This window comes from Phyllostomus hastatus, unplaced genomic scaffold (assembly GCF_019186645.2).
Source record: "Phyllostomus hastatus isolate PE091 unplaced genomic scaffold, TTU_PhHast_1.1 phas_scaffold_182, whole genome shotgun sequence".
NCBI classification, from domain to species: Eukaryota; Metazoa; Chordata; class Mammalia; order Chiroptera; family Phyllostomidae; genus Phyllostomus; species Phyllostomus hastatus.
The window spans coordinates 123,367-148,703 of NW_025334013.1; the positions used below are offsets into that span (position 1 = coordinate 123,367).

General features: G+C 69.6%; 4 protein-coding genes across 4 annotated transcripts in view; 2 read left to right on the top strand and 2 right to left on the bottom strand.

Moving 5' to 3' along the window:
- The window catches only part of NOC2L (NOC2 like nucleolar associated transcriptional repressor), a 10,155-nt gene extending 5,602 nt beyond the window's left edge, over positions 1 to 4,553 (bottom strand). The window contains exons 1-11 of the mRNA XM_045858826.1: positions 4,499 to 4,553; positions 4,222 to 4,377; positions 3,109 to 3,283; positions 2,888 to 3,010; positions 2,202 to 2,322; positions 2,026 to 2,116; positions 1,711 to 1,789; positions 1,492 to 1,602; positions 1,177 to 1,290; positions 444 to 632; positions 102 to 241 (exon numbers count right to left, since the gene is read on the bottom strand). Coding sequence (XP_045714782.1) covers positions 102 to 241; positions 444 to 632; positions 1,177 to 1,290; positions 1,492 to 1,602; positions 1,711 to 1,789; positions 2,026 to 2,116; positions 2,202 to 2,322; positions 2,888 to 3,010; positions 3,109 to 3,283; positions 4,222 to 4,377; positions 4,499 to 4,524 — 1,325 coding nt within the window. The 5' untranslated portion in view covers positions 4,525 to 4,553. The remainder of the gene's footprint in view (positions 1 to 101; positions 242 to 443; positions 633 to 1,176; positions 1,291 to 1,491; positions 1,603 to 1,710; positions 1,790 to 2,025; positions 2,117 to 2,201; positions 2,323 to 2,887; positions 3,011 to 3,108; positions 3,284 to 4,221; positions 4,378 to 4,498) is intronic.
- Positions 4,554 to 5,864: 1,311 nt separating this feature from the next.
- KLHL17 (kelch like family member 17) lies at positions 5,865 to 11,236 on the top strand. The gene is given in 13 exon segments (XM_045859146.1): positions 5,865 to 6,111; positions 6,889 to 7,148; positions 7,226 to 7,347; positions 7,454 to 7,675; positions 8,071 to 8,187; positions 8,407 to 8,620; positions 8,891 to 9,035; positions 9,119 to 9,266; positions 9,268 to 9,287; positions 9,521 to 9,609; positions 9,709 to 9,782; positions 9,996 to 10,177; positions 10,387 to 11,236. Coding segments are annotated over 13 exon segments (1,929 nt in total). The 5' UTR covers positions 5,865 to 6,004; the 3' UTR covers positions 10,616 to 11,236.
- Positions 11,237 to 12,010: 774 nt separating this feature from the next.
- Positions 12,011 to 18,809, top strand: PLEKHN1 (pleckstrin homology domain containing N1). Its single transcript, XM_045858434.1, has 16 exons — positions 12,011 to 12,159; positions 12,261 to 12,360; positions 14,452 to 14,598; positions 14,680 to 14,760; positions 14,879 to 14,951; positions 15,231 to 15,358; positions 15,434 to 15,565; positions 15,678 to 15,758; positions 16,315 to 16,390; positions 16,494 to 16,642; positions 16,751 to 16,900; positions 17,066 to 17,206; positions 17,398 to 17,538; positions 17,704 to 17,913; positions 18,037 to 18,085; positions 18,180 to 18,809. The coding sequence occupies exons 1-16, from the start codon at positions 12,077 to 12,079 to the stop codon at positions 18,293 to 18,295; spliced, it is 1,857 nt and encodes a 618-aa protein (XP_045714390.1). The 5' UTR covers positions 12,011 to 12,076; the 3' UTR covers positions 18,296 to 18,809.
- PERM1 (PPARGC1 and ESRR induced regulator, muscle 1) lies at positions 18,789 to 23,471 on the bottom strand. The gene is made up of 3 exons (XM_045858433.1): positions 21,079 to 23,471; positions 20,315 to 20,440; positions 18,789 to 20,110 (listed from the first exon to the last, which is right to left on the bottom strand). The coding sequence occupies exons 1-3, from the start codon at positions 23,057 to 23,059 to the stop codon at positions 19,983 to 19,985; spliced, it is 2,235 nt and encodes a 744-aa protein (XP_045714389.1). The 5' UTR covers positions 23,060 to 23,471; the 3' UTR covers positions 18,789 to 19,982.
- Between the last annotated feature and the right edge of the window lie 1,866 nt (positions 23,472 to 25,337).

Consider the following 25,337-nt stretch of genomic DNA (forward strand, 5'->3'; position numbering starts at 1 on the left):
CCCCACTCCCCCCAGGCCCTCCAGAACAGTGCTGCAACCCCCCCCAACCCCCCGCCAACCTGTGGTGGAGCCCTGCCCCCGTCAGCTCTGCTCCGACTCACTTGATGCAGCCGAGGACGACCTGGGCGAGGGGGTAGACCAGGGGCTGGAGGGCGTCGCTGGGGCAGATGGTGCTGAGGACACGGCACCACAGCTGCAGGCAGTGCACGAACTGCCAGTTGTACACGGACTGGTACGTCTCCTGCACAGGGTCGCCTGGGTCAGCCCCGCTCCCTGAGGGCCCTCCCCCCACGCACAGGTGCCGGCGGGCAGCAGCACCGGGCCCCTCCTGGGCCCCCAGCAAGGACTCTGACCCCACCGAGGTGCTGGGCTGTCTCTTCCAGGAGGCCCCAGGCCCTTGTGTCGGGCTCCTGGGCCGCTCGGCCCCCTGCCCCGCCACCCACCTTCTTGCGAGTGGTCATGGCGTTGCGCAGGTGGATGGCGAGCTGGCGGATGTAGAGGAAGGCGTGCTGGTAGGCGACGCCGGGGTCCAGGGCCAGCAGCTCGGTCAGCGTCCGCTGCATGAAGCTGATGAGGGGCAGGGTGCTGGGCGAGGTGAACTTGCAGTTCCTCACGTAGGTGATGTACATTTGCTGCCGGGGCACAGTCACCGCCGCCTGAGCCCCGAGGCCCCACTGCCAGACACAGGGCCCGGCCCCCGGGAGCCACTCATGCCCCTCGGAACCACAGCCTGGCCACACCCGCTGCACACCCTGGCCCGGGCTGTGGCTCGGCCTCCCCGTGGTGCACCCACCAACCTCTCCAGCCGAGCCTGTGGCCAGAGGGAGGGCGAGCTCCAGCACGAACACCTTCGGGAACCAGCAGGGACTGCGGAGGGACTGGGAAGGCGGAGGCCCTGCCACAGGCCTGGAGGCCAGAAGGTCCCACCCAGGTCAGGCCACCCAGTTTGGAGCCGGGCACCAGGGTCCCTGCCCCTTTCCACAGCCGACGTCCTCACCCCCTGCGGGGACAGCTGTGCGCTGCAGTCCACGTGGAGTGCACCGTGCCCCACTCCTCAGGGAGGGACCTGTGACAAGGGCCTGGGTCTGCCTGCCGGCCCTCAGGCTGAGAGGTCCACCCCGCCCCCGGTGGACATGTGCTGGGGCAGCACAGGTGGCAGCTGCCGGCCCACACTACCTTCAGAACGGGGCTCAGGAAGGTGTCTTTCTTGTGCCGGCAGACTCGGACGAGGACCAGGAAGGCCAGCACTCGAAGGGTCTCTTCACCTGTGCTCCACAGGACCACCATCCGCTGCAGAGAGCGAGAGGTCAAGGCCGGCCGTGGCCTCCCCCGGTCCAGCCAGAGGCTCCTGTGGGCACTGCTGGGAAGCAGCCCCAGCTTAGAGCCTATTCTCACGGGACCGGGCCAGGCTGCCTAGGAAAGACGCCGGCAGGGTGGGGCATCTGAGGGTGAGCCCGAGCACCCAGCCACCCCTCCGGGTGCCCTGCCCACCTTGAGCAGCATGCGGCACTGCTTGGGGAAGGTCAGGAAGTAGGGCACGGAGCTGCCAACGTGCTGCAGAAGGGCCGCGGCCACTGTCGCCTCCGCCACGCAGGCCACCAGCTGCGGAAGCCAGAGAGCCAATCAGCGTGGCTGAACCTACTCACCCCGAGAAACTGCACGTGGTCAGGCCCCGGTGACCCAGCAGGCCCTCTCCCCCAGGAACCGCACCTGTGTGACTGAGCTCAGGTAAGCCTTGACATCCAGCCGGAGCTTCCCCCACAGCGGGCTACTGGACGGCTGCGGCAACCTGCAGGAACCACACCCGCCCCACCCTCATGAGACCCTGAGGCGGAGCAGGCGCCCCAGCAGGCCGGAGAGTACACACAGCTTCGGCAGCCCTGGGGGGCCCCGACGTCTCCCCCGGACGCCGCTAACTGCCCCTGCAGCCAGGCTGCCCTCGGCCCACACAAGCCTTAAGGGCCTCTGCCTTCCCCACCGCGGTGCCCCCCGTCCCCTCTCAGCCCCAGTCCCACCCCCTCTCACCTGCTGCTGTCCTTGGGAGCTTTTCCAAAGAGAAGCTTCTGGAGACAGCCCAAGAGGTCTCTGACACAGAAAGTGACCAGTGCGTTGAACACTGCAACGAGGGGCCGCAGGTGCTGCTCTCAGGACAGGAGGTGGGACCGGGAGACTGTGCCCTGGGTCCCCTGGCCCCAGCTCACCAGCACTGTCTGTGACCTGGAATTTGCTGGCCTCAGCCCCGTCCTGGTCGCCCTGGGTGGTGGCCACAGCTGCCCGGAACGCCTGCACGACCTCATGGAACAGCTTGGGAGTGAGGCGCTGCTGCAGGGGCGACAGAACCCAGAGCGCTGTGGGGGCCGCCCACTGTACTAGACGGGGGGGGGGGGGGGCCAGGGCCCCCAGAGCCGATCCTAGGAGAGAGAGGAGGGCACCCCTCGCCAGGTGCCTCGAATAAAAAGACAGGGTCCTCCTGAGTGGGCATGGAGCCCGCTCAAAGGCCACGGGGGAGAAGCTGAGGGTCCAGGATGCTCTCTGTCCCACCTTCCCCCCGACAGACACCATGGCAAGACGCCCAGGAGAAGGCACCCGGCCTGACCCCCTAGTGAAGGCACAGAGGTCACACCCTGCCCACAACAGACTTCGAGGAGCAAGAAGCAGGAAAGGGGGGCCGGGGGCGAAGGAGCAAGAGAGCCCTGCTGGCCCCGAGGGAAGGAGCGGACGCAGAAGCCCCGGGCCTCCCGGCGCGAGGGGAGCCGCGAGAGGCTCTTCGTGCCGACAGGACTCCAGGGCCGCTGCTCCAAGGAGGGTCCTGCGGTCGGCACGGCCCCGGCCAGCGAGAGGGGTGACGGGGAGCGTGCCCTGGGGCTCATCCCGGGCCGAGTCTCACTTTTGCGGCCTGCTTCCATCTCTCCACCATGGCGAGGGTCACAGGGAGAGAATGCCTCTTCTTCCCCCTTGGTCCTCCGGAAACCCCGTCCTCGTCCTCCTCCCCTTCCTCCTCGCTCGCTTCCTGCAGCAGACACAGAGTGCCAGGCCTGAGCAGGGGGCAGAGCCCAGGAGCAAGCGCACCCGGCCCCCCTGCCCCGCTCAGCGCCGCCCCCGCCGCACCTCCAGGGCGTCGGGCGTGCGGTGGAGCTGCGGCTCCTCCCCCTCGGAGCTGTCCGAGTCGCTGAAGTTGAGCAGGCTCTGGTCATTCTCCTGCAGGAACTTGTAGAACTCGGGGTCTTTGTCCTTCAACCGAGAAAGCTGGTCCTTGTGCTCAGACGCACGACCTTTGTGCCGGCTGAGAAGGTGGGGGTCAGCCATCAGGTCGGACGGGCAGGCAGAGCCATGCATGGGAGGGGGGGCGGGCAGGGCTTGCCGGCCTCCTCTGGGAAGACGGAGACTTCACCTGTTCCCTCCACTGCCGCTGCTGCCAGCGAGCGCGGGGCAGGTTCTCGGCAGACCCCCTCGTCACCAGCCTCGGCTCTCTGCGCCCGCCGCTCACCACGGCCCACCGAGGCAACACTGCACCCGGGTGCGCAGACCCTCCGTGGTGGGGAGCGCCGCCTCCCCAGACCCCAGGCGGGGGGTAAGCGTGGCCTCCTCCCAAACTAGCACCGCCTCTCGGCTGTCACGGCCCCTTCCTACCCCCGTGCTCGTCGCCCGCGGCCTGTTCATGACACAGCTCCCCGGCAACCCTCCCGTTACCCGTCACCTGTTCTCGCTTCGCTCCTCAAACCCCGGCAGTGGCTTCCCATTCCACCAGCACATCCTTCCCTCTGAATCCCCTCCCTCCCCCCAAAGAGCATTTCTTTGTTGTTTTTTAGAGAGAGAGGAAGGGGGCGGAGAGCCACCGATGCTAGAGAGACACATCGGTCGGTTGTCTCCCGCACGCACCCGACGGGGGACTGAACCCACTACCTGCACCCGCGCCCCGACCGGAGTTCAAACCTGCGGCCGCTGCGCTCCCTAACCACAAACAACCGACCGAGCCGCGCGGCCAGGGCCCCAGCACCACCCCTCCAGGTAGTCGTCCCCCGCCTCCTCGCCGCCGCCGCCCCTCCTGCCTCCCGCCAGCCAGAGCCCCACTCACCGCCGCGCCAGGCCTGGTCCCCTCTCAGGGCTTTGCCCCACGTGCACCTCCTTAAAGGAGCTTCTCCCCTTCCCTTAACACGGCAACGGGCGCCCCGGCTACGCTGTTTCCCCTCCTGCCCACGGCACCTACGCCTCCCGACTCACCCGAGGCTCCGTGCGCTCCCCGCCGGCCCACCCGGGATCCGGGAGGCTCCGCGCGCCACCCGCGCCTCAGCTTCTGCGGCTCCTTCGGGCTCCGACTCAGACTCCGAATCAAAGCCCGAGGCCAGGAACTCATCCACCGTCAGCTCCGCCAGGCGCCTGCGGGCCACGACACCGGGGTCACGACTCCCCGCCAACCCGGGGTGCCCCGGCCCCGCTGCCCAGGCGCACGGAGAGACCCCCGCGGATACGGGCACCGGTCCCCAGCCCCTCAACGCACCGCTTGCGGCCCCGCACCGCTGCCATAGCTGCCAGGCCGCCACGCCGCCGCGTGAGCCCCACTTCCGGTCCCACGATGCCTTGCGCCCGGCGCTCCGCCTGCGGTCGGCCCCGCCCCTGGCCCCGCCCCGCCGCGCTGGCTCTCCGGTTTTCCGGCCTTGGTCCCGCGGCCCGCGCGCGGGAGGGCGTGTTCACAGCTACTGTGCGGCTGCGGGCGCGCCCGGGCTGCTGGTTGGTGGGCGGGATGCGGGCGCCCGGCGCAGGCCTGGTTCGGTCACGGCTCCTGCACGCATCCGCTCGAGCGCCGGCTGGACGGGCTGCTCACGATCAGTGTGCTTCTCCGTCAGAGGCAGTGATAACACTACCGGCCTTGGGGGAAGACGGGGCCTGGGGCCCACTGGGGGCCGCGGCGCCCTCCCCCAGCCTGGCCACAGCCTCCCTAGGGGTCCCTAAACGCGTGCCCGTGAGGGTGTCCTTGCGTCGACAACGGACAAAATGCATCAACAGTGTACCCTATACGGACGGCTCTTACAAATAAACGACAAAGACCCAACACTCTGATAGGAAAAACGAGCAAAACAGAAATGGTGATGCTATAGATGGGCAGGTTCGCCAAAAGATAAGCGACACCCCGCTGGCCAAGCCGGCACCGCCGGACCAAAGGAGGATCCAAGCCCTGAGAACATTTCCATTTCCCCGGGCTGTCCCACGGTCCCTGGCGAGGAAGGTGGTGGGGGGAGGCGTCTTTATGGAAGCCGCTCGGCCAGATCCACCTGAAAGTACTATGCCCAATACTTCACTCCAGCTACTCTCCCTCCGGTGGGAATTCGCCCGTGAACGCCTTCGCCCAAGTCCATTCGTGCAGGGACGGCCACTGTTCCTGTGCTGTCTGTGGGAAGACCCCGCGGGCGCAAAGGCCCAGAGGCTAGAAGGTTGCCTTAGGGAGCAAGGAGCAGAAGCCAGCCTGTGCCCTCCCTCCCGCCCATTCCCGCCTAAGGGTGAGGGTAAGCGGGGCGGGCGCGGTTGGCTAGACAACACCACAGTGGATCCTACAGCCTCCCGGGCGCGAGCGAGGCTCTGGTCAGGCCCCTCAGGCCCTGCGCCCTGCTTCACCTACTCCCGCCCCCCGCAACCAGCGCTCAGCTCAAGGCCTGGTATTCGTAGAAGGGGATGGGGAGGGGGCTTCTTTAATGAGTTAGAGGGGGCGGTAGGCCCGCGAAGCTTCTTGGACAGGAGCGGCAGGTGGGGCCCGGGGGGCTTCCTGGAGGAGGAGGCAGGCGTGGCGCCGGGATGTTGAGAGGATTCGCGTCCTACGCTGTGCGCCCGAAGCCGATGGGGGGCGCACGGGAGGCGGGGCGGGCGGCGCCGAGAAACAGCGGCTGCGGGCAGGCAGCGGGAGCCAGAGACGCTGAACCGGCCGCCGCCGCCGAGCAGCCCTCCAGCGGTCTGTGCATCCGTGAGTCTGGGCGTCCTCCGCGGATCGGCGGCGGGCACGGTGGCCGAGCCCATGCAGCCGCGCAGCGAGCGCCCGGCCGGCAGGACGCAAAGCCCTGAGCACGGCAGCCCGGGGCCCGGGCCCGAGGCGCCGCCACCGCCTCCGCCGCAGCCGCCGGCGTGAGTGGGCCGGGGGACTGGGACCGGGGCCGGGACTGGGACCGGGGCCGGGCCAGGGGCTAAACGGGTCCGGGAAGGAGGAAGGGAGGGGCGCGCGCCGACCCCGGCAGGCTGCCGGGAGGGGGCGGCCTTGGCGCCCCGCAGGCTCCGGTTGCCTGGGATGGGTCCAACCTGCTCCGCACACGCAGCGGATGCGGGGCCGGGCGTTCAGAGGCAGCTGCGCCCGGAAGCTCTGTCCTTTCCCGCAGGCCTTTAATCCTGCCTGGTTGCGCTGCTCAGAGACTCAGGCGGCTTGTCTGCAGAACGGCTGGGGTGCGGGGTGGCCCAGGAGGGCGGCGGTGGGCAGGAGGGGCTGGTCCGGAGGGTCAAAAGAGGTCACGCCTGCTGGGGTTGGAGGGCGCAGGGTCCGCTCCAGAGCCGCCTGCTTCCACTGACCAGTTTCACTTCGTGCCAGCCGGGTCTGTGGATACGGGGCTGCGAGGGGCGCCGGGAAGGGTGGCCAGCCATGGACAGAGGAAAGCCCATTCTGACCCAGGCACCTGGGCAGCAAGAAGTATGGTGCTTGTGGGAGGGGGCAGAGAAAGCTGCACAGGTTCCACACTCCAACCTCGTGGGAGAAGGTGGGGAGGCTCCTCGGAAGTGAGGGAGCAGAGTGGGGTGAGCTGAGGCCGCAGTCGAGGCCCCTGAAGGACGCCAGGTATGGGCCCTGAGGGGACGAGGGGCCCCCTGGGTGCCCTGGCCTGATCTGGCACCCTGACCTGGCACTGCCCATCGCAGCCCTGACGCCGAGCGTGCGAGGACCCGGCCGGCCCGGCCCACGGCCCCCATGGAGGGCGCCATGCAGCTGCTGAGCCGAGAGGGCCACACTGTGTCCCACAACTCCAAGCGGCACTACCACGACGCCTTCGTGGCCATGAGCCGCATGCGGCAGAGGGGCCTCCTGTGTGACATCGTCCTGCACGTGGCCGCCAAGGAGATCCGGGCGCACAAGGTGGTGCTGGCCTCCTGCAGCCCCTACTTCCATGCCATGTTCACAAGCAAGTACCCCCCCACCCGGTGGGCACGCGGGGGCTCTGTGGATGGGGCTGGCCTGCCTGACCCGCTGTCCCCACAGACGAGATGAGCGAGAGCCGCCAGACCCACGTGACGCTGCACGACATCGACCCTCAGGCCTTGGACCAGCTGGTGCAGTTTGCCTACACGGCCGAGATCGTGGTGGGGGAAGGCAACGTGCAGGTGAGGCCGCCTCGCCCCCCCGTCCCGTCCCCACCTGTTCTCCGGCCTCAGCTCTCCTCTCACCTGTCTCTTGCTCTCTGTCGGGGCCCCCGGCCCTCACCCACAGACTCTGCTCCCAGCCGCCAGCCTCCTGCAGCTGAACGGCGTCCGGGACGCTTGCTGCAAGTTCCTGCTGAGTCAGCTCGACCCCTCCAACTGCCTGGGCATCCGGGGCTTCGCCGACACGCACTCGTGCAGCGACCTGCTCAAGGCGGCGCACAGGTACGTGCTGCAGCACTTCGTGGACGTGGCCAAGACCGAGGAGTTCATGCTGTTGCCGCTGAAGCAGGTAACGTGCCAGCTGGGGCGCAGCCTGGCCCGTGGCCCAGCCCCTGGCCCCTGGCCCCGTCGCCCGGGCCCTTAGGACCTGGGCACCTGCTCCCTATTCCCAGTCTCTGGCCTGTGTTCCAGCCCCCCCACCCGCCCCCCACCACTTCTTTGTCCCCATCTTCGGACCCCACCCAAGTCTCCTCCTACGGTCTCTGACCACATCCCTGCCCGCAACCCCGGTCCCTGGCCCCACATCCCCAGGAATGCCAGGGCCCCCGGGATCCAGATCTGTGGCTCCTGACCCTCCTCGTGGGAACACTGGGCCCCCCCGTTGGCACCTTCCCAGGCACCATCAGGGCTCCGTGGGCCCCAAGACCCTCCCCAGATCTCAGGTCTGAGGGTCCCCACCCCCAGGTGCTGGAACTGGTCTCTAGCGACAGCCTGAACGTGCCTTCCGAGGAGGACGTCTACCGCGCCGTGCTGAGCTGGGTCAAGCATGACGTGGACGCTCGGAGGCAGCACGTCCCGCGGGTGAGGCCAGCCCCTCGGGGCCCGCGGTGTCCGTGAGGGGGTGTGGTGCCCGCGTGTGCCTGGGGCCTCCGTGTCCAGGGACACCCAGGCAACGCAGGCACGTGTCTCGGGAAGTGTCCGGCGTACAGGTGGACAGGGGTCCGAGGGGGCACTCACTACGGGGACAGAGTGTGCTCACGGGTCCTGCCCACGTCCTGACCGTGGCGCCCCACACCCCAGCTGATGAAGTGTGTGCGTCTGCCGCTGCTGAGCCGGGACTTCCTGCTGGGCCACGTGGACGCAGAGAGCCTGGTGAGGCACCACCCAGACTGTAAGGACCTGCTCATCGAGGCCCTCAAGTTCCACCTGCTGCCAGAGCAGAGGGGCGTCCTAGGCACCAGCCGCACTCGGCCCCGACGCTGTGAGGGGGCCGGCCCTGTGCTCTTCGCTGTGGGTATGGCCCCCTGTCCCGCCCCCTCCCTGCCCCTTCACATCTCTGTCCTGCATCTTCGGTTCACGAGCCCAGCACCAGCCGCCCCCACCCTGTGTTGGTCCCATCCTGCGCCCACCCCTCTCTCCACCTGTGGAGGAGCCCGTGTGGTGTGACCCACTCACAGATTGCCTCCCTTGGAGCCCACAGTCCCTCCACCTTGAGCTGTGCCCAAGCCTGCAGCCCGCTGCCTCCCTGGGCCCCTCATGCTGCCCCAGCCCCTCCCCTTCCCAGGCGGTGGGAGCCTGTTCGCCATCCACGGGGACTGTGAAGCCTACGACACACGCACGGACCGCTGGCATGTGGTGGCCTCCATGTCCACACGCCGAGCCCGAGTGGGTGTGGCAGCGGTGGGGAACCGGCTGTACGCAGTGGGCGGGTGAGTGTGGCGGCTGCTCTCGGGTCAGGGGCTGAGTGGGAGCCCACTGGGCCGGCCCCGACGGCGGTGGGCCCCTCTTCTAGTTACGATGGGACTTCAGACCTGGCCACGGTGGAGTCCTACGACCCTGTGACCAACACCTGGCAGCCTGAGGTGTCCATGGGCACAAGGCGCAGCTGCCTGGGCGTGGCGGCGCTGCACGGACTCCTGTACGCGGCCGGCGGCTACGACGGGAGCCTCCTGCCTCAACAGGTAGCAGCCCGGGTCCAGGAGGGCGGCCTGGCGGGGCTGGCTCCACAGCGGGGGGAGGCGGCAGGCCTGCAGAGGCCACTCTGAGGAGGGCAGAGGGGGACCCTGCCTGACCCGGGCTCCTTGCCACTGGCCTAGGGGCCCGTGCGCACACGCCAGGCCAGCGTCCTGCTCCAGGGGGACCCAGGCCTGTCCCCGTGACCCCCCCGGGTCAGCGGCGGCCCTGTTGTCCGCAGTGCCGAGCGCTACGACCCCCTGACCGGAACATGGACGTCCGTCGCCGCCATGAGCACCCGCAGGCGCTACGTCCGTGTGGCCATGCTCGGTGGGTGACGGGGCTTGCCGGCTGCAGTGTCTGCCTCTGCCCGCCCCCGCCCCGGAGACCCCCCAGCAGGCACGCCACGGGCATGTTGACTCCCTGCAGATGGCACCCTGTACTCAGTGGGCGGTTACGACAGCTCGTCCCACCTGGCCACCGTGGAGAAGTACGAGCCCCAGGTGCGCAGCGCCCCCGTCCCAGGTGTTCCCCTCCCCGAGGGCTGCCTGAGGCCGTCTCTTTGGCCCCCCACGCCCCCCAGGGCATCGGCCCTTTAGATCCGTCTGCCCTGCCCCCCGGCGTCCCACAGACACTGCCCTGGAGAGGGGTCTGCGCTGTGGAGGTGGAGGGAGGCTGGTGGCGGGCCTGCCCCCAGCGGGACCTCTCGACCACAGGTGAACACGTGGACGCCGGTGGCCTCCATGCTGAGCCGGCGCAGCTCAGCCGGCGTGGCGGTGCTGGAGGGGGCCCTCTACGTGGCCGGCGGCAACGATGGCACCAGCTGCCTCAACTCTGTGGAGAGATACAGCCCCAAGGCCGGGGCCTGGGAGAGTGTGGCGCCCATGAACATCCGAAGGTGCGCAGTGCCACCGCCCAGGGGTGGGGTCCCCCTCAGAGACGGAGCCTGAGCAACGTGTATCACTAGTATATCCACTCTCCCTCCCCGGCCGGGGCCGGGGCTCCTCCCCCAGGGAGAGGGGTGGGGCCCCAGTGGCTCCTCCCCCAGGGAGAGGGGTGGGGCCCGTGGCTCCTCCCTGCCCCCTCACCCACCTGCCCTGCCCCCAGGAGCACCCACGACCTGGTGGCCATGGATGGCTGGCTGTACGCCGTGGGGGGCAACGATGGCAGCTCCAGCCTCAACTCCATCGAGAAGTACAACCCGAGGACCAACAAGTGGGTGGCGGCGTCCTGCATGTTCACTCGGCGCAGCAGCGTGGGCGTGGCGGTGCTCGAGCTGCTCAACTTCCCGCCGCCGTCGTCGCCCACGCTGTCTGTGTCCTCCACCAGCCTCTGACCTGGGGGGCTGTGGCCTCCCACATGCCTTAAGCCCCACAGGGGGCCCCAGCGCCTCCCCCCCGCCCCGGCCGTGCGTCGGGCTGGGTCCCCTCACCTGCACCAGGGACGGCCGGCCCCGCTGGTCCCCGTTCCTGTGTCCGGTCCTCGGCGTCGTCCTCGTGTGTGCAGTCTCTCTATTTGTTTGTCTATTTATTCAGTATTTATTGATGGGCGGGCAGTGCCGCGGCTGCCGCTCCTACGTTTACTCTGGGAGGGGTCCTGTGTCCTGGGACCAAGCTGCCGACCCGGGTGCCCTCCCGCCCTGCGGGGGGCACCAGGGAGTGTGGGGGTGGACGTTCCTCACCCGTGGGTCAAGGCCAACCCAGACTCTGCAGACCTGGAGGGACCAAGAGGTGGATGGTAGATGCAGAGCAGCTGGGCGAGGGGAGTGGGGGGCCTCTAAGCGGGGCAGACCCCCCCAGCCTTTGCTTTGCACACCACCCTTGCCTCTCGGGGCAAGGCACGCTCCCAGGTGGGCACAGAGGGGCTTCCTGCCTGGGGGCGGGGGTGTCTCCCCTGGTGACCGCAGGCCGCTGCCAGCAATATGAGCCGACTCGGACAATAAACTTGTTCCTCGGGCTCCGGCCCTGCGTCTGAGTGTGTGTCTCTGCCTTTCGGGGTCCTGCCTGGGGGTGAAGACGCAGCTGGGCAGAGGTGCTGCCGGGCTGGCCTGTGGGGCCTGGAGGTGGCACCACCACGTCCCGCTGCGGCAGGACTGTGACGCCCCGCACAAGGGCACAGGGGCCCGAGCGGTGCCCCTGCCAGTCTGGTGCTTCGAGGGCCCCGCGGCCCACCTCACCCCAGGCTTGCCGTGACGGTCGCCTCTGTGGACTCTGGCTGAGCCCATGGGCCCTGACCTTGGCCCCTTGGCAGGGAGAGAGGGATGGGCCAGGGAAGGGGAAAAGGTGGGGGAGGGCCCAGGCACCCCCTGCCTGCGTCCCCCGTGCTGCAAGCTCCTGCTTCAGGAGGCCGTGCACACCCCCTCACAGTCCCTGGCGACTTGAGTTGGCGGGGAGGTGGAAACGGGGTGTGTGCTCCTGGGGGGTGTCTTGAGGGGGGGCCCCCCAGGCCTTCGGAACTCCAGCCCAGACGCCCCGGCCTAAGTTCCGGCAGGCCACGTGCTCAGGGGCCCCACCGTTCAGACTACACGCCCTTGGCTGAGCGGGGGCGGGGGGGGGCCATCACTCCTCGCCCCCCGGGCTGGCCCGCCGGCAGGGAAGACACAGCTCAGAGGGCTGAAGGGCTCGGCCCAGGTGGGGCCAGTCCGTCTGGGGGAGGCTCCGCCCCAGCCCGGCCCTGGGAACTGGGCTGAGCGTTGCTGGCCCGCCTCCCCGGGGGTGGGGGCAGGCGGCTCAGGACTCGGGGCCCAGACGCATCGACCAGCTCGCTGGGGCCAGTCGCCCAGCTGCCACTGCTGCCCATGGGGAACAGCCACTGCGTCCCTCAGGCCCCCAGAAGGCTCCGGGCCTCCTTCTCCAGAAAGCCCTCGCTGAAGGGCAGTAGGTGAGAGGCGGGCGTGGCCTCGGCACTGGGTCACGGGGTCACCCTCAACCTGCCTGGAGGGACAGGCTGTGAGCCCCCCCCCCCGTGTCCCTTGTCCCCAGAGAGGATGGCACGAGGAAGCTGGCTGGCCTGTTTGGCACCGGGGCCCGAGCCGAGGGGGACGCCACCGCCGACAAGTTCTTCTACTACATCCCTGGGACGGTGAGCGGTGGGCGTGTCCCAGCCCCGGGCCGGCCTCCCGGGGCGCGGCGGCGCCCGTGTCTGCTCAGCTGGGGGTCCCGTGGGTCGGCGGGGAAGGGGGGAGGGGGTGTCAAATCCAGAACAAGGTGAGGAAGTAGGAACAGCCCCGCCCCAGCAGCTCCTCCAGCCGAAAGTCTGAGCGGAGAGCGAAACCGGGACAAGCTCTGAGTCAGTGGGTGAGCGCACAGCAGGGCGCTGGGGGCGGGGCCTCCCAGCCGCCCCGGAGGGGGCGCTGCTGCCGCTGGCCAGCCCAGGGCTGGGTAGTGAGCGTGTCCAGCCACGTCCGGGTTGGACCGGACCCACGTATCTCTGAGCTGTTGTCGTGTGGGCTTGGATGTCGTGTTCCTAGTGTGGACGTGAATCACACCCCCGCCCTCTCTACTCAGGGGGAAGGGGCTTGGGTGATCTCGGAGGGGGCCTCTCACCCAGTCTGGCCCCCGTTCCTTCCAAGGTGTCTCCCAGCATCCACCACCCCTCCTCCCAGAGCAATGCCCCGTGTCCCCCGCCCCAGGGCCACACAGCAAGGGCTGGCCACCAAGCCCTGCCGCGCTGAAGACCACCCCTCCCCCACCGGGCTCCTCTGGGGCTGAGAGGTCGTGAGGGGGTTTGGGCCAGGGCTCCGCCCTGCTCTGCCGGTCGCGGTCGCGTTGGCCTGGGCGTCCGGGGCTCCCTGAGGGCGAATGTGGGCTCCAGAAACCAGGTCCCTCGGAGGCACAGGGTCCTTCCGGGTCCTTCCACGTGGCCACATCTCAGACCTCAGCTCCTGCTGTCTGGGCCCAGGACACATCGCAGGACCCTGGTGGAGTCCCTCGGGTGTGGTGGTCCTCTTTTGCCAGGACTGGTGGCCGGAGAGGGGACCGGGCGTGTTGCACCGCGGGAGATGGGGCCGGGGAAAAGCCAGCTCCCCCCGGGTCCTGCCTGGGTGGCTCTGAGCTGACTCCTCCCCAGGCCACAGGGCCATCTTCACAGCCCTGCCTGCTCCTTGGCCTATTTTTCACGGTCCCATCCCGGTGTCGCTCCCCAAACTGGGTGTGGGTGCAGCAGGCCCCACCCAGAGGCAGGAGGCCGGGAGGCTGTGAGTCTGTCCGTGCACATTCCTGGCTTGTCCGTGGGGCGCCGCGGCCGGTGGGGCAGCCCCTGCGGGTCCTGGAGGGGCGTGGCCCCTGCACAGTGCAGCCCCCCGTCCCAGGTCGGCACTCAGCCCTGCCTGACCCCACTCGGGCGATCGACCCCATGTGCGGAGGGAGGCCTCTCTGTGCCCCAGAATCGGCTGCGTGTTTGTGGGCGCCGGCAGGCGGGCCCCGAGCCCCCAGCACATCCCAGGAGGCCCCAGCGATGCAGCCGTGGGCGCAAGGCACAGGAGCCCTGTTCTCGGGGTGTCTCTGTCCCTGTGACAGAGCTCTGACCTGACCGGCCAGCGAAAGACAGGACCAGTGAGGCGTGGTTGGCACAGGGGCCCGGAGACCGGGGCCCAGAGGGCACCAGACGGTCCGGCCCGGGCCCGGGGGAGGCGAGCGAGCCCGCCCTGAGGGAGGGGAGAAGCCGGCGCAGGCAGAGGGAGCAGCCAACCCCACGGCCCCGGGCCGGGCATGCACCTGGCGTGTGGGAAGAGCAGGAGGGCCGGGGGCGGGAGCAGGCCCCAGAGCACCCCTGGGCCGAGGCCTGGCCTCCACCAGGTGACATCAGGGGTCGGAGGAGCACACTCTCTCCCCGGCCCCACACCGCAGACGCCACACTGGCAGCTCGGAGCGGGCTGTGGGGGGGCTGGCAAAGGCTGCGGGTCGTCTCCGAACCACTTTAGAACCAGGTGCCAAACGTCTCCCAGCCAACCGGAGCCTCGGGGTGGGGGTGGGGTTTGAGCATCTTCCCCTCAGACACTGAGACTCTGTGGCCAGCGCGTGCTGGGGGCTGAGTACCCGGAGTAAGCACACGGCCTGAGCCCAGCCGTGACTGTCTCCGCCACGGGACCCCACACCCGCCCCAGGACTCGCAGTGGGCCCGGCGCGCGTGCGCGGGGGCTCGGGTCCCTCCCCTGAGCGCCGCTCCCCGCAGGACCTCCCCGGCCTGGAGAGCCAGCGGGAGCACCTGGACCAGCCCCTGCTGAGCGTCTTCAAGAAGGGGCGGCGCAAGGTGCCCGTGAGGAACCTGGGCAAGGTCGTGCACTACGCCAAGGTCCAGCTGAGGTTCCAGCACAGCCAGGTGGGGGCCGGGCCAGGTGGGCACTCGGGGCCCAGCCTGCAGCCTGCCCCCAGCACTCAGCCCGTGGCCCTGCCCCCCCAGGATGTCAGCGACTGCTACCTGGAGCTCTTCCCTTCCCACCTCTACTTCCAGGCCCACGGTTCGGAGGGACTCACTTTCCAGGTGAGGGAGGGAAGTGGGCAGGCGGAGGAGACTAGCGGGACGGGGCGAAGGCCGCCTGGGAGCCGGTGGCCACCCCCGGGGTGCCCCCCAGCTCTCCCCTCCCGCTGTGCTCTGGCAGGGGCTGCTACCGCTGGTGGAGCTGAGCATCTGCCCGCTGGAGGGGCCCAGGGAGCACGCCTTCCAGATCACAGGTGTGAGGGGGCGTGGTCGGTCCCAGCCCCAGGAGGCCCCGAGGGCTAGGGCTGCTCAGGGGCCTCGGCCTGTGGCCAGGTGCCTTGACCACGTTCAGGTTGCCAACCTCTCCTCCAGTGGACACACAGCCGTGTGCCGCGCTGGGGTGGGAGGCCGCAGGCCCAGAACAGCAGCGCCTTAGGCTCCTCCCAGCTGCAGCGTTGGGGTCTGTGGGGGTCCCGGGGAGGGCCCTCCCCTGCGGGCTGCTAGCCCGGCCTCCCCCGCTGCTGTTCCCACAGGCCCGCTGCCCGCTCCGCTGCTGGTGGTCTGCCCCAGCGCGGCCGAGCTGGGGCTCTGGCTCTACCACCTGGAAAAGCAGACGGCGCTCCTGGGAGGGCCGCAGCGCTGCCACTCGGCGCCCCCACAGGTCAGTGCCGGGAACCCCGCACCCCCCTCCAGGCCCAAGCCCCCCTGCCTGCCTGCCCTGACCCCACTTTCCCAGGGTGCCCCTGAGGACGCGCTCCCCTGGAGTCTGCAGCACAGGCTGACCCAGCTGCGGACGGCGTGGGGGCGCCCGGCGGTGGGCAGTGCCATCTGCGCCTCAAGGGTCAAGCTGCAGCACCTGCCATCACAGGTGGGTGGGGGGCATGGGGGAGAGGGTGGGGGAGGGGTGGAGGCGGCCAGCGGGGACCAGGCCCTCGCTGTTTGTCCATGGAGACCCCACGCTGCCCTTTGACCACTGACAGGAGCAATGGGACCGCCTCCTGGTCCTGTACCCCACGTCCCTGGCCATTTTCTCTGAGGAGGCTGACGGGCTTGGCTTTAAGGTGGGTCCTCCCCACAGCGACCCACCCCAGGGTGGGTGCCACCCCAGGGTGGAGCCCTGCGTGTGGGGGTGGGAGGGGGCAGTGGCTCAGGAGAAACCTGTAATTCGGGGCCAGTTGGGACAGAGCGTCCTGGCCCCGCCCACCCAGCCGGCTGCCCTGGTCAGTCTGGTCTCGGCTCTGATGTGGGCAAGAGGGGCCCTGCCCGGGCACCCACGTTGCCCCAGAGGAGCTGCCGGCTTCCAGGTGCTGAGGAACAGGCACGCGACTGCAGTCCCCCCAGCGTCCCCCCACCCCCGGTCTTGGCAGTGGGGGAGGGGGCCTGTGCCCATAAGCACCGGCTGTGTGTCCGTCTGCCGTGGGTTGAGGAAGGCCCCGCCCAAAGGCAGGCGGAGGGGCGTAAAGATGCCCCCAGGGCAGGTGGGGGGCACCTGGCTCCCTCAGGGCTGTCGGCCTGGGCCCCGCCACACCTGCCTAGCGTCCCCAGCTCTGAGGGGCCGTCGGAGTGACGGGCCCAGGCAGAGGCCCCACTGCCCCCCCCCCTCGGCTGTCCCTGCAGGGGGAGCTGCCGCTCAGCGCCATCCACATCAACCTGGAGGAGAAGGGGAAGCAGATCCGCTCCTTCCTGATCGAAGGTGGGCTGTGGCCAGGCCTGGGGGGGTGGGCGTGAGCCCCGTGGGTGCCGGCTCTTCAGCGGGGCCTGGGGGCGCCTCACGGTGTCTGTGTGCCGTGTGCCAGGCCGCCTCATCAACACCATCCGCGTGCTGTGTGCCAGCTACGAGGACTACAACCACTGGCTGCTCTGCCTGCAGACCGTCTCCTGCAGGGAGGGGGCGCCCCTCCTGCCCGGCCCCGAGAGCCTCCCGGGGCTGCGGGCGCCCACCCAGGTGAGGGGTGCTCGGGCCCTGGGCACGATGGGGACGGGGGCGGAGGGTGGGGCTGGGCGTGGGCCAGCGAGGAGAGGGCCTGACCCCTCCCCCGCCCCCCAACACCAGGTCCTGGGCAGTGGCCGAGGCTCGCTCTCCTCGGATGGACAGACCAGCTGGGACTCAGGGTGCCCAGCAGCCGCCTCCACCCGCACCAGCCGTTCCCTCCCCGAGTGCTCAGCACCGCCCACAGCCGGCTGCCCCGCCCTGCCTGCACCTGTGAGCACGGGGGCCAGTGGGGGGGGCGCGGTAGGGGGCATGAGGCGAGTTTGTGGTGGGCAGGCTGGGCCCCTGTGGCACCTCGTTCCTCATGGGATGCCAGTTCCTCGGGGGCTGTGAGGGAGAGGGCCCCGAGAATCCCCTGGAAGACTCTGTTTCCCACAGGACCAGGCCGGCCCTGGCTGCACCAGCAGCAGTGGGCAGAAGGCGGAGCTCAGGCGGGGCGGCAGCAGTCGCCTACCCAGAAGCAAGGCCAGGGGCGAAGGGCCCAGCTCAGCCTCCCCGCTGCACCTGGACCTGACCAAGGTGGGCCCAGCCGTTGACCCCGGCTCTGGGCCAGGCTCTCCCTCTGCCCTCTGCCCTCTGCCCCCCGTCCTGTCTCTCTGGCCCAGGAGGTCCTCGAGCCACCCAAAAACCTCTCGAGGAGGAGGAAGAGGAGGGAGGACAGGGGTGTGTCCAGCTCTGGGAGACCCACCTCTGCTGCCTCCTGCCTGCAGGTGACCAGGCTGAGCCTGGAGGGCGACCCGGAGGCCCCATACCACTCACTGGAGACGCCACACTCCCCGCTGTACGCCGACCCCTACACGCCGCCTGCCACCTCCCACCACAAAGTCCGAGACGTCCGGGGCCTGGACGAGGTCAGTTCTCTGCTGGAGGCGGAAAGGGCCGGGCCGTTTGGGGTCAGGTGCCCCCCTCCAGGGGTGGGGCCGCCACCGCCTAAGGGTCAGAGGGAGCCTGCGGGGCCCCCCGAGAGGCCCGGGGCCCGTGGGTGGGGCCCCGAGTCACGGATGCTGTGCCGGCAGTTCCTCGCCGCCGTGAAGAGCTCCCGCAGCCCCGAGCCCCCGAGCCGGTTCCCCGCCGTCCCCGTGTCCGTGCCGGTCCCTGACCCCAGCGCTGCAGCCTCCGGCCCCCGCCCGCTCTCCAGGAAGGGTGCCCTGCAGGGCCGAGCCTCCCAGCGGCACCGGGGCTCCCCCAAGGGCCGAGAGCCCCAGCCCCCCGACTCCCCGCAGCTCGTGAGTAGCAGCCCCGCCCTGGGCAGGGGGACCAGGCAGGGGGCAGGGAGCATGGGGGTTTGCGGCTGCTCTTGGAGACCCTCCCCCAGGGCTGGGCTCTCACGCTTGTGTCCGGGCCTGCAGGTCGCCCCTCCCAGGGGAGTTTCTCCCAAGCCCCTGCCGCGCCCCCCAGGTGAGTGAGGGACCTTGCCTCTGTCGGGGGGGTGGGGGGGGACGCTCTGGGTGTCGCTTCCTGAAGGCACACGCCCCTCTGCCTCCCCCACCAGACGGCGAGCCCCCCAGGAGCTATGACAACGTCTGGGACAAGGCTCTGTCCCCCCCCCACCAGCAGCGGCCCCGTGGAGCCACCGAGGCCGACGGGGGGCTCCCGCAGTGGATCTGATGGGCCCCGGGCAGCCGTTTCCCAGGACTACCTGCCCGTGCCAGGCCTGCAGCGTCTCCAGCAAGGCCTGGTTGCTATGGGGCCATCGGCCGACCACCCCCCGCCCAACACCCAGGCAGGGTCTGACCCCGGGGGTGGAGAGGGTGTCGGACCCCTGAGTCTTCTAGGCTCTGGAGGGGCCAAGAGGACGCCCTCTCCCTGAGGACGCCCAAACCGGTGCAGCGGGACCGCAGACCCCAGCAGGACACCCAGAGCGGCCGAAGCCTGGCCCGTGCCCAGGGACAGAGTGAGGGAGGGGCTTGCTGGGGCCTCACCTGGGAATGGGAGGACAGAGCAGGGGCGAGGTCAGAGGGCCAAGAAAGTTGGGTTAGCGAGGGTCGGAGTACGTGAGGCCACGAGGTCAGAGGTGGCGAGGTCCGAGGTGGGAGGGTTGCCTGGGCACGTGCGGGTGGGGAGGTGATGCCCAGGAGAAAGGAACGAGAGACGAAACAAGAAGGAAGAGAAGGAAACTTTATTCATCCGTGTCCACACGTTCTTCCCTCGGCAGCCAGGAGGCTCCTGCTGCGTGGGGCCTGCGCCCGCTGCCCCTGCCCAGTGCCCTTCCAGCGCCTCCCGGCCCCCCGCCCACCTTCCTGCCCCCTCTCTGCCTCCTCTCAGCCCTGGCACAGCCCCAGGTGTCCCGTCCCTCCACCTGATGCCACCGAACTCAGCTGCACACCTTGTCCAGGGCTCCCCTGAGCAGGGGCCCCCGTCTCTGCCCGGCAGACCCCCACCCTGCAGGGGCGCTGGGGTCGCCTTCCTACGGCCCCCGTAGGTGCCTGCTCACTGCCTCCAGCCGAACCCTGGGAGGCCTTGGCCACAGGCCCTTGGGCTCAGGGCCCAAAGAGGCCTCAGAGGCCCCGCTGGCCCAGCCCTCTTGAGAACAGGGCAGAGGTCCCTGGGAGGCCCCCGCCCCAGAGTCCCCAGACCACCCTGCCCCCTCGCCCCACCCCCTGCCCAGATCTCCGGGTGGGGCCCTGCCGCCACCGCCGCTCTGGCGTCCTCTTACCCCAATGCTCTGTCCTGCCACATGCCCCCTCACAGACCACCAGGCCAAACAGACGCCCAGTTACATTCGACTTCAGATAAACCACAAACCGTTTCCTGGTGTGAGCACAGTGGTACCTTGGTACTCATGGTCAGTGTGCTCCGGGCCCCAGTGAGCGCCGAAACCAACGAACGCCGGGAGATGAAGCGTCTCCCCTTGCGGGGGGCATCCGACTCCCACAAGTTCTAGCTATGCAACGAGTCCTGGGCAGGAGCCAAGCGCCGAAACGTGCTTTGCTCGCCAAAATGCGACGCGTTCAGGGTCCGCCGTGTGCTGAAGCACGACTGCATGTCTCTGACACTGCCTGTCTGAAATTCCGCTTTTGCCGGATGCCCTGTCTTTACCTGCAACTATGCCCACCTCCCTAGCCAGCTCCCTGCTCGGCCCCAGCCACCCGACCTGCCAAACCTCCCCCCAGGCCTGGAGCACAGCCCGGGCTTCGGCCACTGGCCTGAGCCCGGAGTCCACGGAAGCCAGGACTGAAGACACGGGCCCCTTCCTAGATGCCGCCGAAGGGTGCAAGGGTCAGAGGGCAGCGCCCCGTCCTGAGCACCTGGGGCCACGTCCTTGTCCTGCATCTTCCCGGGCCGAGCGTGGGTCCTAGGAGCTGGGGCTGGGGCTGGGGCTGGGGCTGGGGCTGGGGCTGGGGCTGGGGCCGTGGCGCCCGCGCCGCGCCTGCCGGCGGAAGTAGCGGATGGCGGAGATGGTGCCGATGTTGGCCAGCAAGACTGCAAGGGAAGCAGGAGGCTGCCTGAGTCGCCACCTGGTGCCCGCGGGGCCTGGTCCTCCGAGGGCAGGAGGGTGGGGCGGGCAGTGGGTCAGCGGGGAAACCTGGGGCTCCCCTCGTCCCTGTGGGCCCAGAACGGGAGACGGCACCCCGGCGGGTCCACTGACTTCTCGGCACTGGCCCCCTCACCCCAGGGCCCCCAAACCTGTTTTCCAGGCGTCGGGGGTGTGCAGGTCTGACGTCCTCACAGCCCAGGTGGCAAAGGCCACAAACACCAGGCACATGTCATTCTGGCTGAAGGTCAACGAGGGGAGGGGTCCCGGGGGCTTTTCTGGGAAGGAAAAGCATGTTCTGAGCTCCAGCAGCTCCACTGAGACACGTCCGAGTGGGGACACGTCTGCCCTGGGACACGTCTGTGTGGGGACACGTCTGCCCCTCACAGGTCTGTCTGGGAACAGGTCTGCCCTGGGACACGTCTGTGTGGGGACACGTCTGTCTGGGAACACGTCTTCCCTGGGACACGTCTGTGTGGGGACGCGTCTGCCCTGGGACACACTGTCTGAGTCACGTCTGCCCCGTGATGCCTCTGTCCCGAGACCCAGGGGCGCGTGCGGCACAGTTGAGTCAGGTCGACGTGGGCGCCAGGCCCCTGGGGTGCCGCTGCCTGGCGTCCACGGGAGCCTCCAGAGGGAGCGTGAGATGAAACCCGTCGGGCGCCCGCCCTGCCAGCAGCTGGGGGCTCGGGTGTCATCTGGGCCTGCACTCAGGGTGACGGTCAGTGCACAGCCAAGGCCCTGAATGACCCGGCCCGGGCTGCCCCACCTGGACTGTGCCCTGGGGTGGCCAGGAACGGGTTCCTCCTTCCAGCGGGGTCCTGGCCTGCCCCTCCCCAGTGGCCGTCCTGGCTGACACCCCTGGACAGTGTGTTCCCAGGGTGCGCACAGGCCACGGGGCCCCCACGACACGCACCTGCTGTCCTGAGCACCAGGTCGAGCTGCTCTGCTGTGGCCGGGCTGGGCCCCGGCGGGGTGCCAGGCTCTGCTCCCGGGCGTGCCGACGCGGGGGCCTCTGCGTCCTGCAGTTGGAGAGGAGCGGCCAGCCCCAGCACGTCCCCCGACCTGTCCTCCCCAAGGAAGTGTTCATAGACCTCAGGGATGGAGATGGGCATGGGGTCTCCAGGCAGAGGGGCTGGTCCGGGCGTGGCTTGCGGGGGTGGGGCTGGGGACTGGCCCCGCCGGTGCCTAGACCTCGGGGCTTGGCTGTCCTGGAAGAAGAACTCACACACTTCCGGCCACTGGGCTTGGGCTGGGGCCTTGCCGGCCTCTGCTGCCTCCTCAGCATCTTCATCCTCCTCCTCGATAGTGTCACAGAAGAAGAACTCATAGGCTTCTGGGACGGTCACTGCAAAGCAGCTCCTGTACCCGAGGCCCTCAGAGGCCGAGGGGGCAGGGGGGGGCAGGTGCTTCAGGATCCGAGACTGCGGGGAGCGGGGCCCCACCGCCACTGCATCCCAAGCTCCGGGCCCCCCACGGCCCCCCGCGGCCGTCCTGGGGGCTGAGGACCAGGCTGGGGGTGGTGAGAGGGGTCTCAGGGCCTCTCCTGAGCCCGGCTCCTCGGGGCCGGGCACAGCCACTGAGAACCGCACTTTCTTCTTCTTGGCGGCTTGGGCGGGCCCCGGGGAGGGCTCCTCCGAGGCGTGTCCCGGGGCGTCTGCTGAGGGCTCCCCCGGGGGCTTCTCTCGGTGCCCCCCTGAAGACACAGCAGAGCTCGAGTGCAGCTTGGCCGGCGGGGCAGCCCCTGCCTCCTCCAGGTCAGGCCCGGCCTGGGGAACGGGGGCGGGCGCAGGCACGTCCACATCCACTTCAGGCTGCGCCTTTCGGACGGGTGCACACGAGTCCACCCCCGGCGTGGCCTCTGGGCCCGGCGCGGGCCGGCGCTCGTCCAGCCGAGGCTCGCAGGTGGGCACGGGCACAGACGCAGTCGCGCCGGGATGGAGCGCGGAGGCCGTTCCGGACAGAGCCGTGTCGGGCTCGGCCGTGGAGACGTCTGGGCAAGGCCCCTGGGCAGGGGTGGACACAGGGCGCGGGTCAGCTCCGGGGGCCGTCCTGAGCGGGTCCGCGCCTCGCTCGGCAGTGGGGAGGGGCGCCAGCAGGTCCAGCCCCGGCCCGGGCCTGGCCACCGGCTCAGGGGCTCCCGCCGCTGTCTCTGGCCCCAGCCTGTCCTGCTGGGCGCCCGTCACCTGCACCGCTGTCCCAGCCGAGGGTCCCTTCCCCGTGGTCCCGGCTGGGCCAAGGTCCTCCTCGGGCCTGGCCTCCGTGGGCCGCGGGGAGGCCAGCCGGGGGGATGCGGGGCCCGCGGCCCCCGAGCGGCCACCCCCCCTGGCACCGGCGGCTCGTCTCTTCTTTCGGCTGGGGCTGCGGGGTGGGGCTCCGGGGCTGCCGGGAGGCCTCTGGGGTGCAGAGCCGTGGCCCGGTGGCTCGGGGCTCGGAGGAGGCTCCCCAGGGGGCTTAGGGGGAGGGTCCCGGGGGGCCGGCCCCTGCAGAAGCCTCTGCATCTCGTCTCCGGAAGATTCTGGCCCTTGGAGGGACGTGCTCTGGCCAGGAGGGGCAGCGCCAGAGCTGAGGGACGGCCGGGCTTCTGACCGCGCCGACGTGCCGGGCATCTGCTGACCGGCCCCCGGGGCCAGGACGGGCTCTTGCCAAGACCTGCTGACCAGCTGCCGCGGGGCTGCCTGGTCCTCCTCCTTGAAGCCACGCCAGCCACTCCCCCCAAGGAGGGGCTGGGGCCCAGGGGGACTGCTGCCGCTGCTGTCCCCTTGGTCAATGTCACTGGACAGAAGCTCATCCCCGGAGGCCAGGCCGGCCTGCAGGAGGCCGCACTCCTCGGCAGCGGCCGAGAACTCAGCCCAGTCCTGGTCGCTCAGCTGGACGCTGTACTGGAAGTTCTCCATTTCGGGTCAGCAGGGGCAGGTGCGCGGCTGAGCTCGGGTCCTCACGCGCGGCCACGCCCTGCCCTGGCTGGGCACCGGGCCAGCATCTCCGTCCTGCACAGAGGCCCAGCGGGGTGCAGGGGCAAGCTGGCCGCTGCCTCTGGGGTCGAGTGTCCGCAGCCCCACGGTCCCTGCTTCCGAACTGACCCCGAGTGGCCACGTCAGGGCACGCTGTCACGCTCCTTCCGCCGGACACAGCTCCGGGTCGCCGAGGCGCACTGAGAGACAGGACCCTCGTGTTCGGGTTTTCGGCCCAAGAAGCGGCTTTCCTTCACATCTTCGAGCCTTGTTTGCTCGGCTGGGCCAGCCTCCCCTGCAGCCTTCCCTCAAACAGGCCGACTTCACACGGCAAAGCCCACCTCACGAGGGCCAGCCCTGGCCTATCCCAGCATGCCCCAGGTGGCAGCTGGCCATGGGGGCAGGGCCACGGTGGCCAGCAGGTGACCAGCCTTTGGTGATGACCTTCCAGGAGCCTTGGCTGGGACTGGCTGCTGGGCTCCCTCCAGCTCCCCAAGGTCAGGGTGCACTCGGTCATCAGGAGGACCTAGGCAGGAGGTCACAGACCAGAAGTGAGGCTCCTGACCCCCAGCGGCTCCCCGGGTCAGGTCCCCCGGAGGGTCGGTGGGGCCCCTGACCCAGACCTGCCCAGCTGGCAGAGGCTCCTCCATCTGCCCCGTCTCGGCGACCTTGGCGACCCTAGCTGGAGAGCCTCCAACTCTCAGGCCCCTGTGGGGGCTGCCCTGGCCTTTGCCAGCCCGGTCCTGGGACGCAGACACCTGGACACCAGGGAACGGTGGCTCCCTGACCACTGAACTTCACCCTCCTCTCCAGGTCTGGGAAGGTCCCTGTGGGGTCTGGCTGCCTTTGGGACCCCTCAGGATTGGAACGAGGGGCCGCTGGAGTCGTACCTGGGACCCCGTGGCCAGCCGGGCATCAGAGTGGGGCGTCCGAGCTGCCTTTCCCGGGGCGGCTTGGTGCTGGGCTCGCCGTGCAGGCCCCACCCCCACGGCCAAAAATACCGACCGGGGGTCACATGTCCGCTGCCAGCTCTCAGGGTCCAGGCCACAAATAGATGGCATTTGAGAGGCCTCCAGCTACGTGAGGGACACCTTCCTGGGCAGGTGGGACGCCGGCCAGAGAACGCTGACCGGCACTCAGCACCTGCCGCCGCCCTCCGCCTGGCTGCCGCCCACTGCTTCCTCTTAAAGGGGCCTCGTGGCTGTGAGGCCTCAGAACCCCCTCCCGCTGCCTCACTGCCAGCAGCCCCCCCCACGGCTAGCTTGGGCCCTCTGGGTCTCAGGGCTTGACCCCGACACCTGTGGGGAATGGAGGGAGTCAGAATGACAAGCTAGGAACTGATGGATTCCAGAATGTTCCTCGAGGTCCTTTGCAGGTGTGCTGTTTGCAGACTCTAGGGCAGGGCTTGCGCCTCCCTCGTCTGGACCCAAGGGGCACACTGGCCCCTCCCTGGCAGCACTGTGTACCCTGCTGGGGCTCGGGGGCCCATGGGGCATTAAAGGCTCTCTGTGGAGGGCACCCCACGTGGGCATGGCCCCTGGGCCTCTGGAGAGGGTTGGAAGGGGTCGAGGAGGAGAGCGATCCGCTCCCCACTGGCATCTCCCCACACGGCGCCTGGGGACAGGACCCAAGGGGGCTGCCAATCCCCGGGTGCACCAGTCACCAGAGAGAGGGCAGCAGTGACGTGCCTCTGACACGGGCTGGAGAGTGGCAGCCCCTCCAGGACCCCCTGAGCCCCTTCCCAGAACCATCCACCCTGGGGGGTGCCAGAAGGACCCTCTGTCCCAGCTGAGCTGTGGGAAGCACAGAGGGTGAGTGACCCATGCCAGCCCCACAGCCAGCGAGAGGGAGTCGGGTCCCCGAGCCCCTGCTCTCGGTGGTGCCCCAGGCCATCCCAACCTGACCCGGGGGGCAGCACTGCCTCTCCCTGGGCAGGTCACTGGGACACACACTCCTCTGGCCTCCGGCAGGGGACACAAGGGAAGAGTAGTGGGCTAGACACATGGGGAGACAGAGGGGTTCCCAACGGCACCACGTCGCAAGGAGGAGGCGGAGAGCCTGGGACGAAAGTCATGAGAGTCTGAGGGACAAGCCTCGGCGGTGGGGACAGCAGGGCCCCGGCTGTGAGGGTGACAGGGGAGGTGTCGCAAGGAAGAGCCCAGCACGGGCGGCTGAGCCTCGATGAGCCACTCTGTGTGACCGGCGTGCAGGAAGGGCCCAA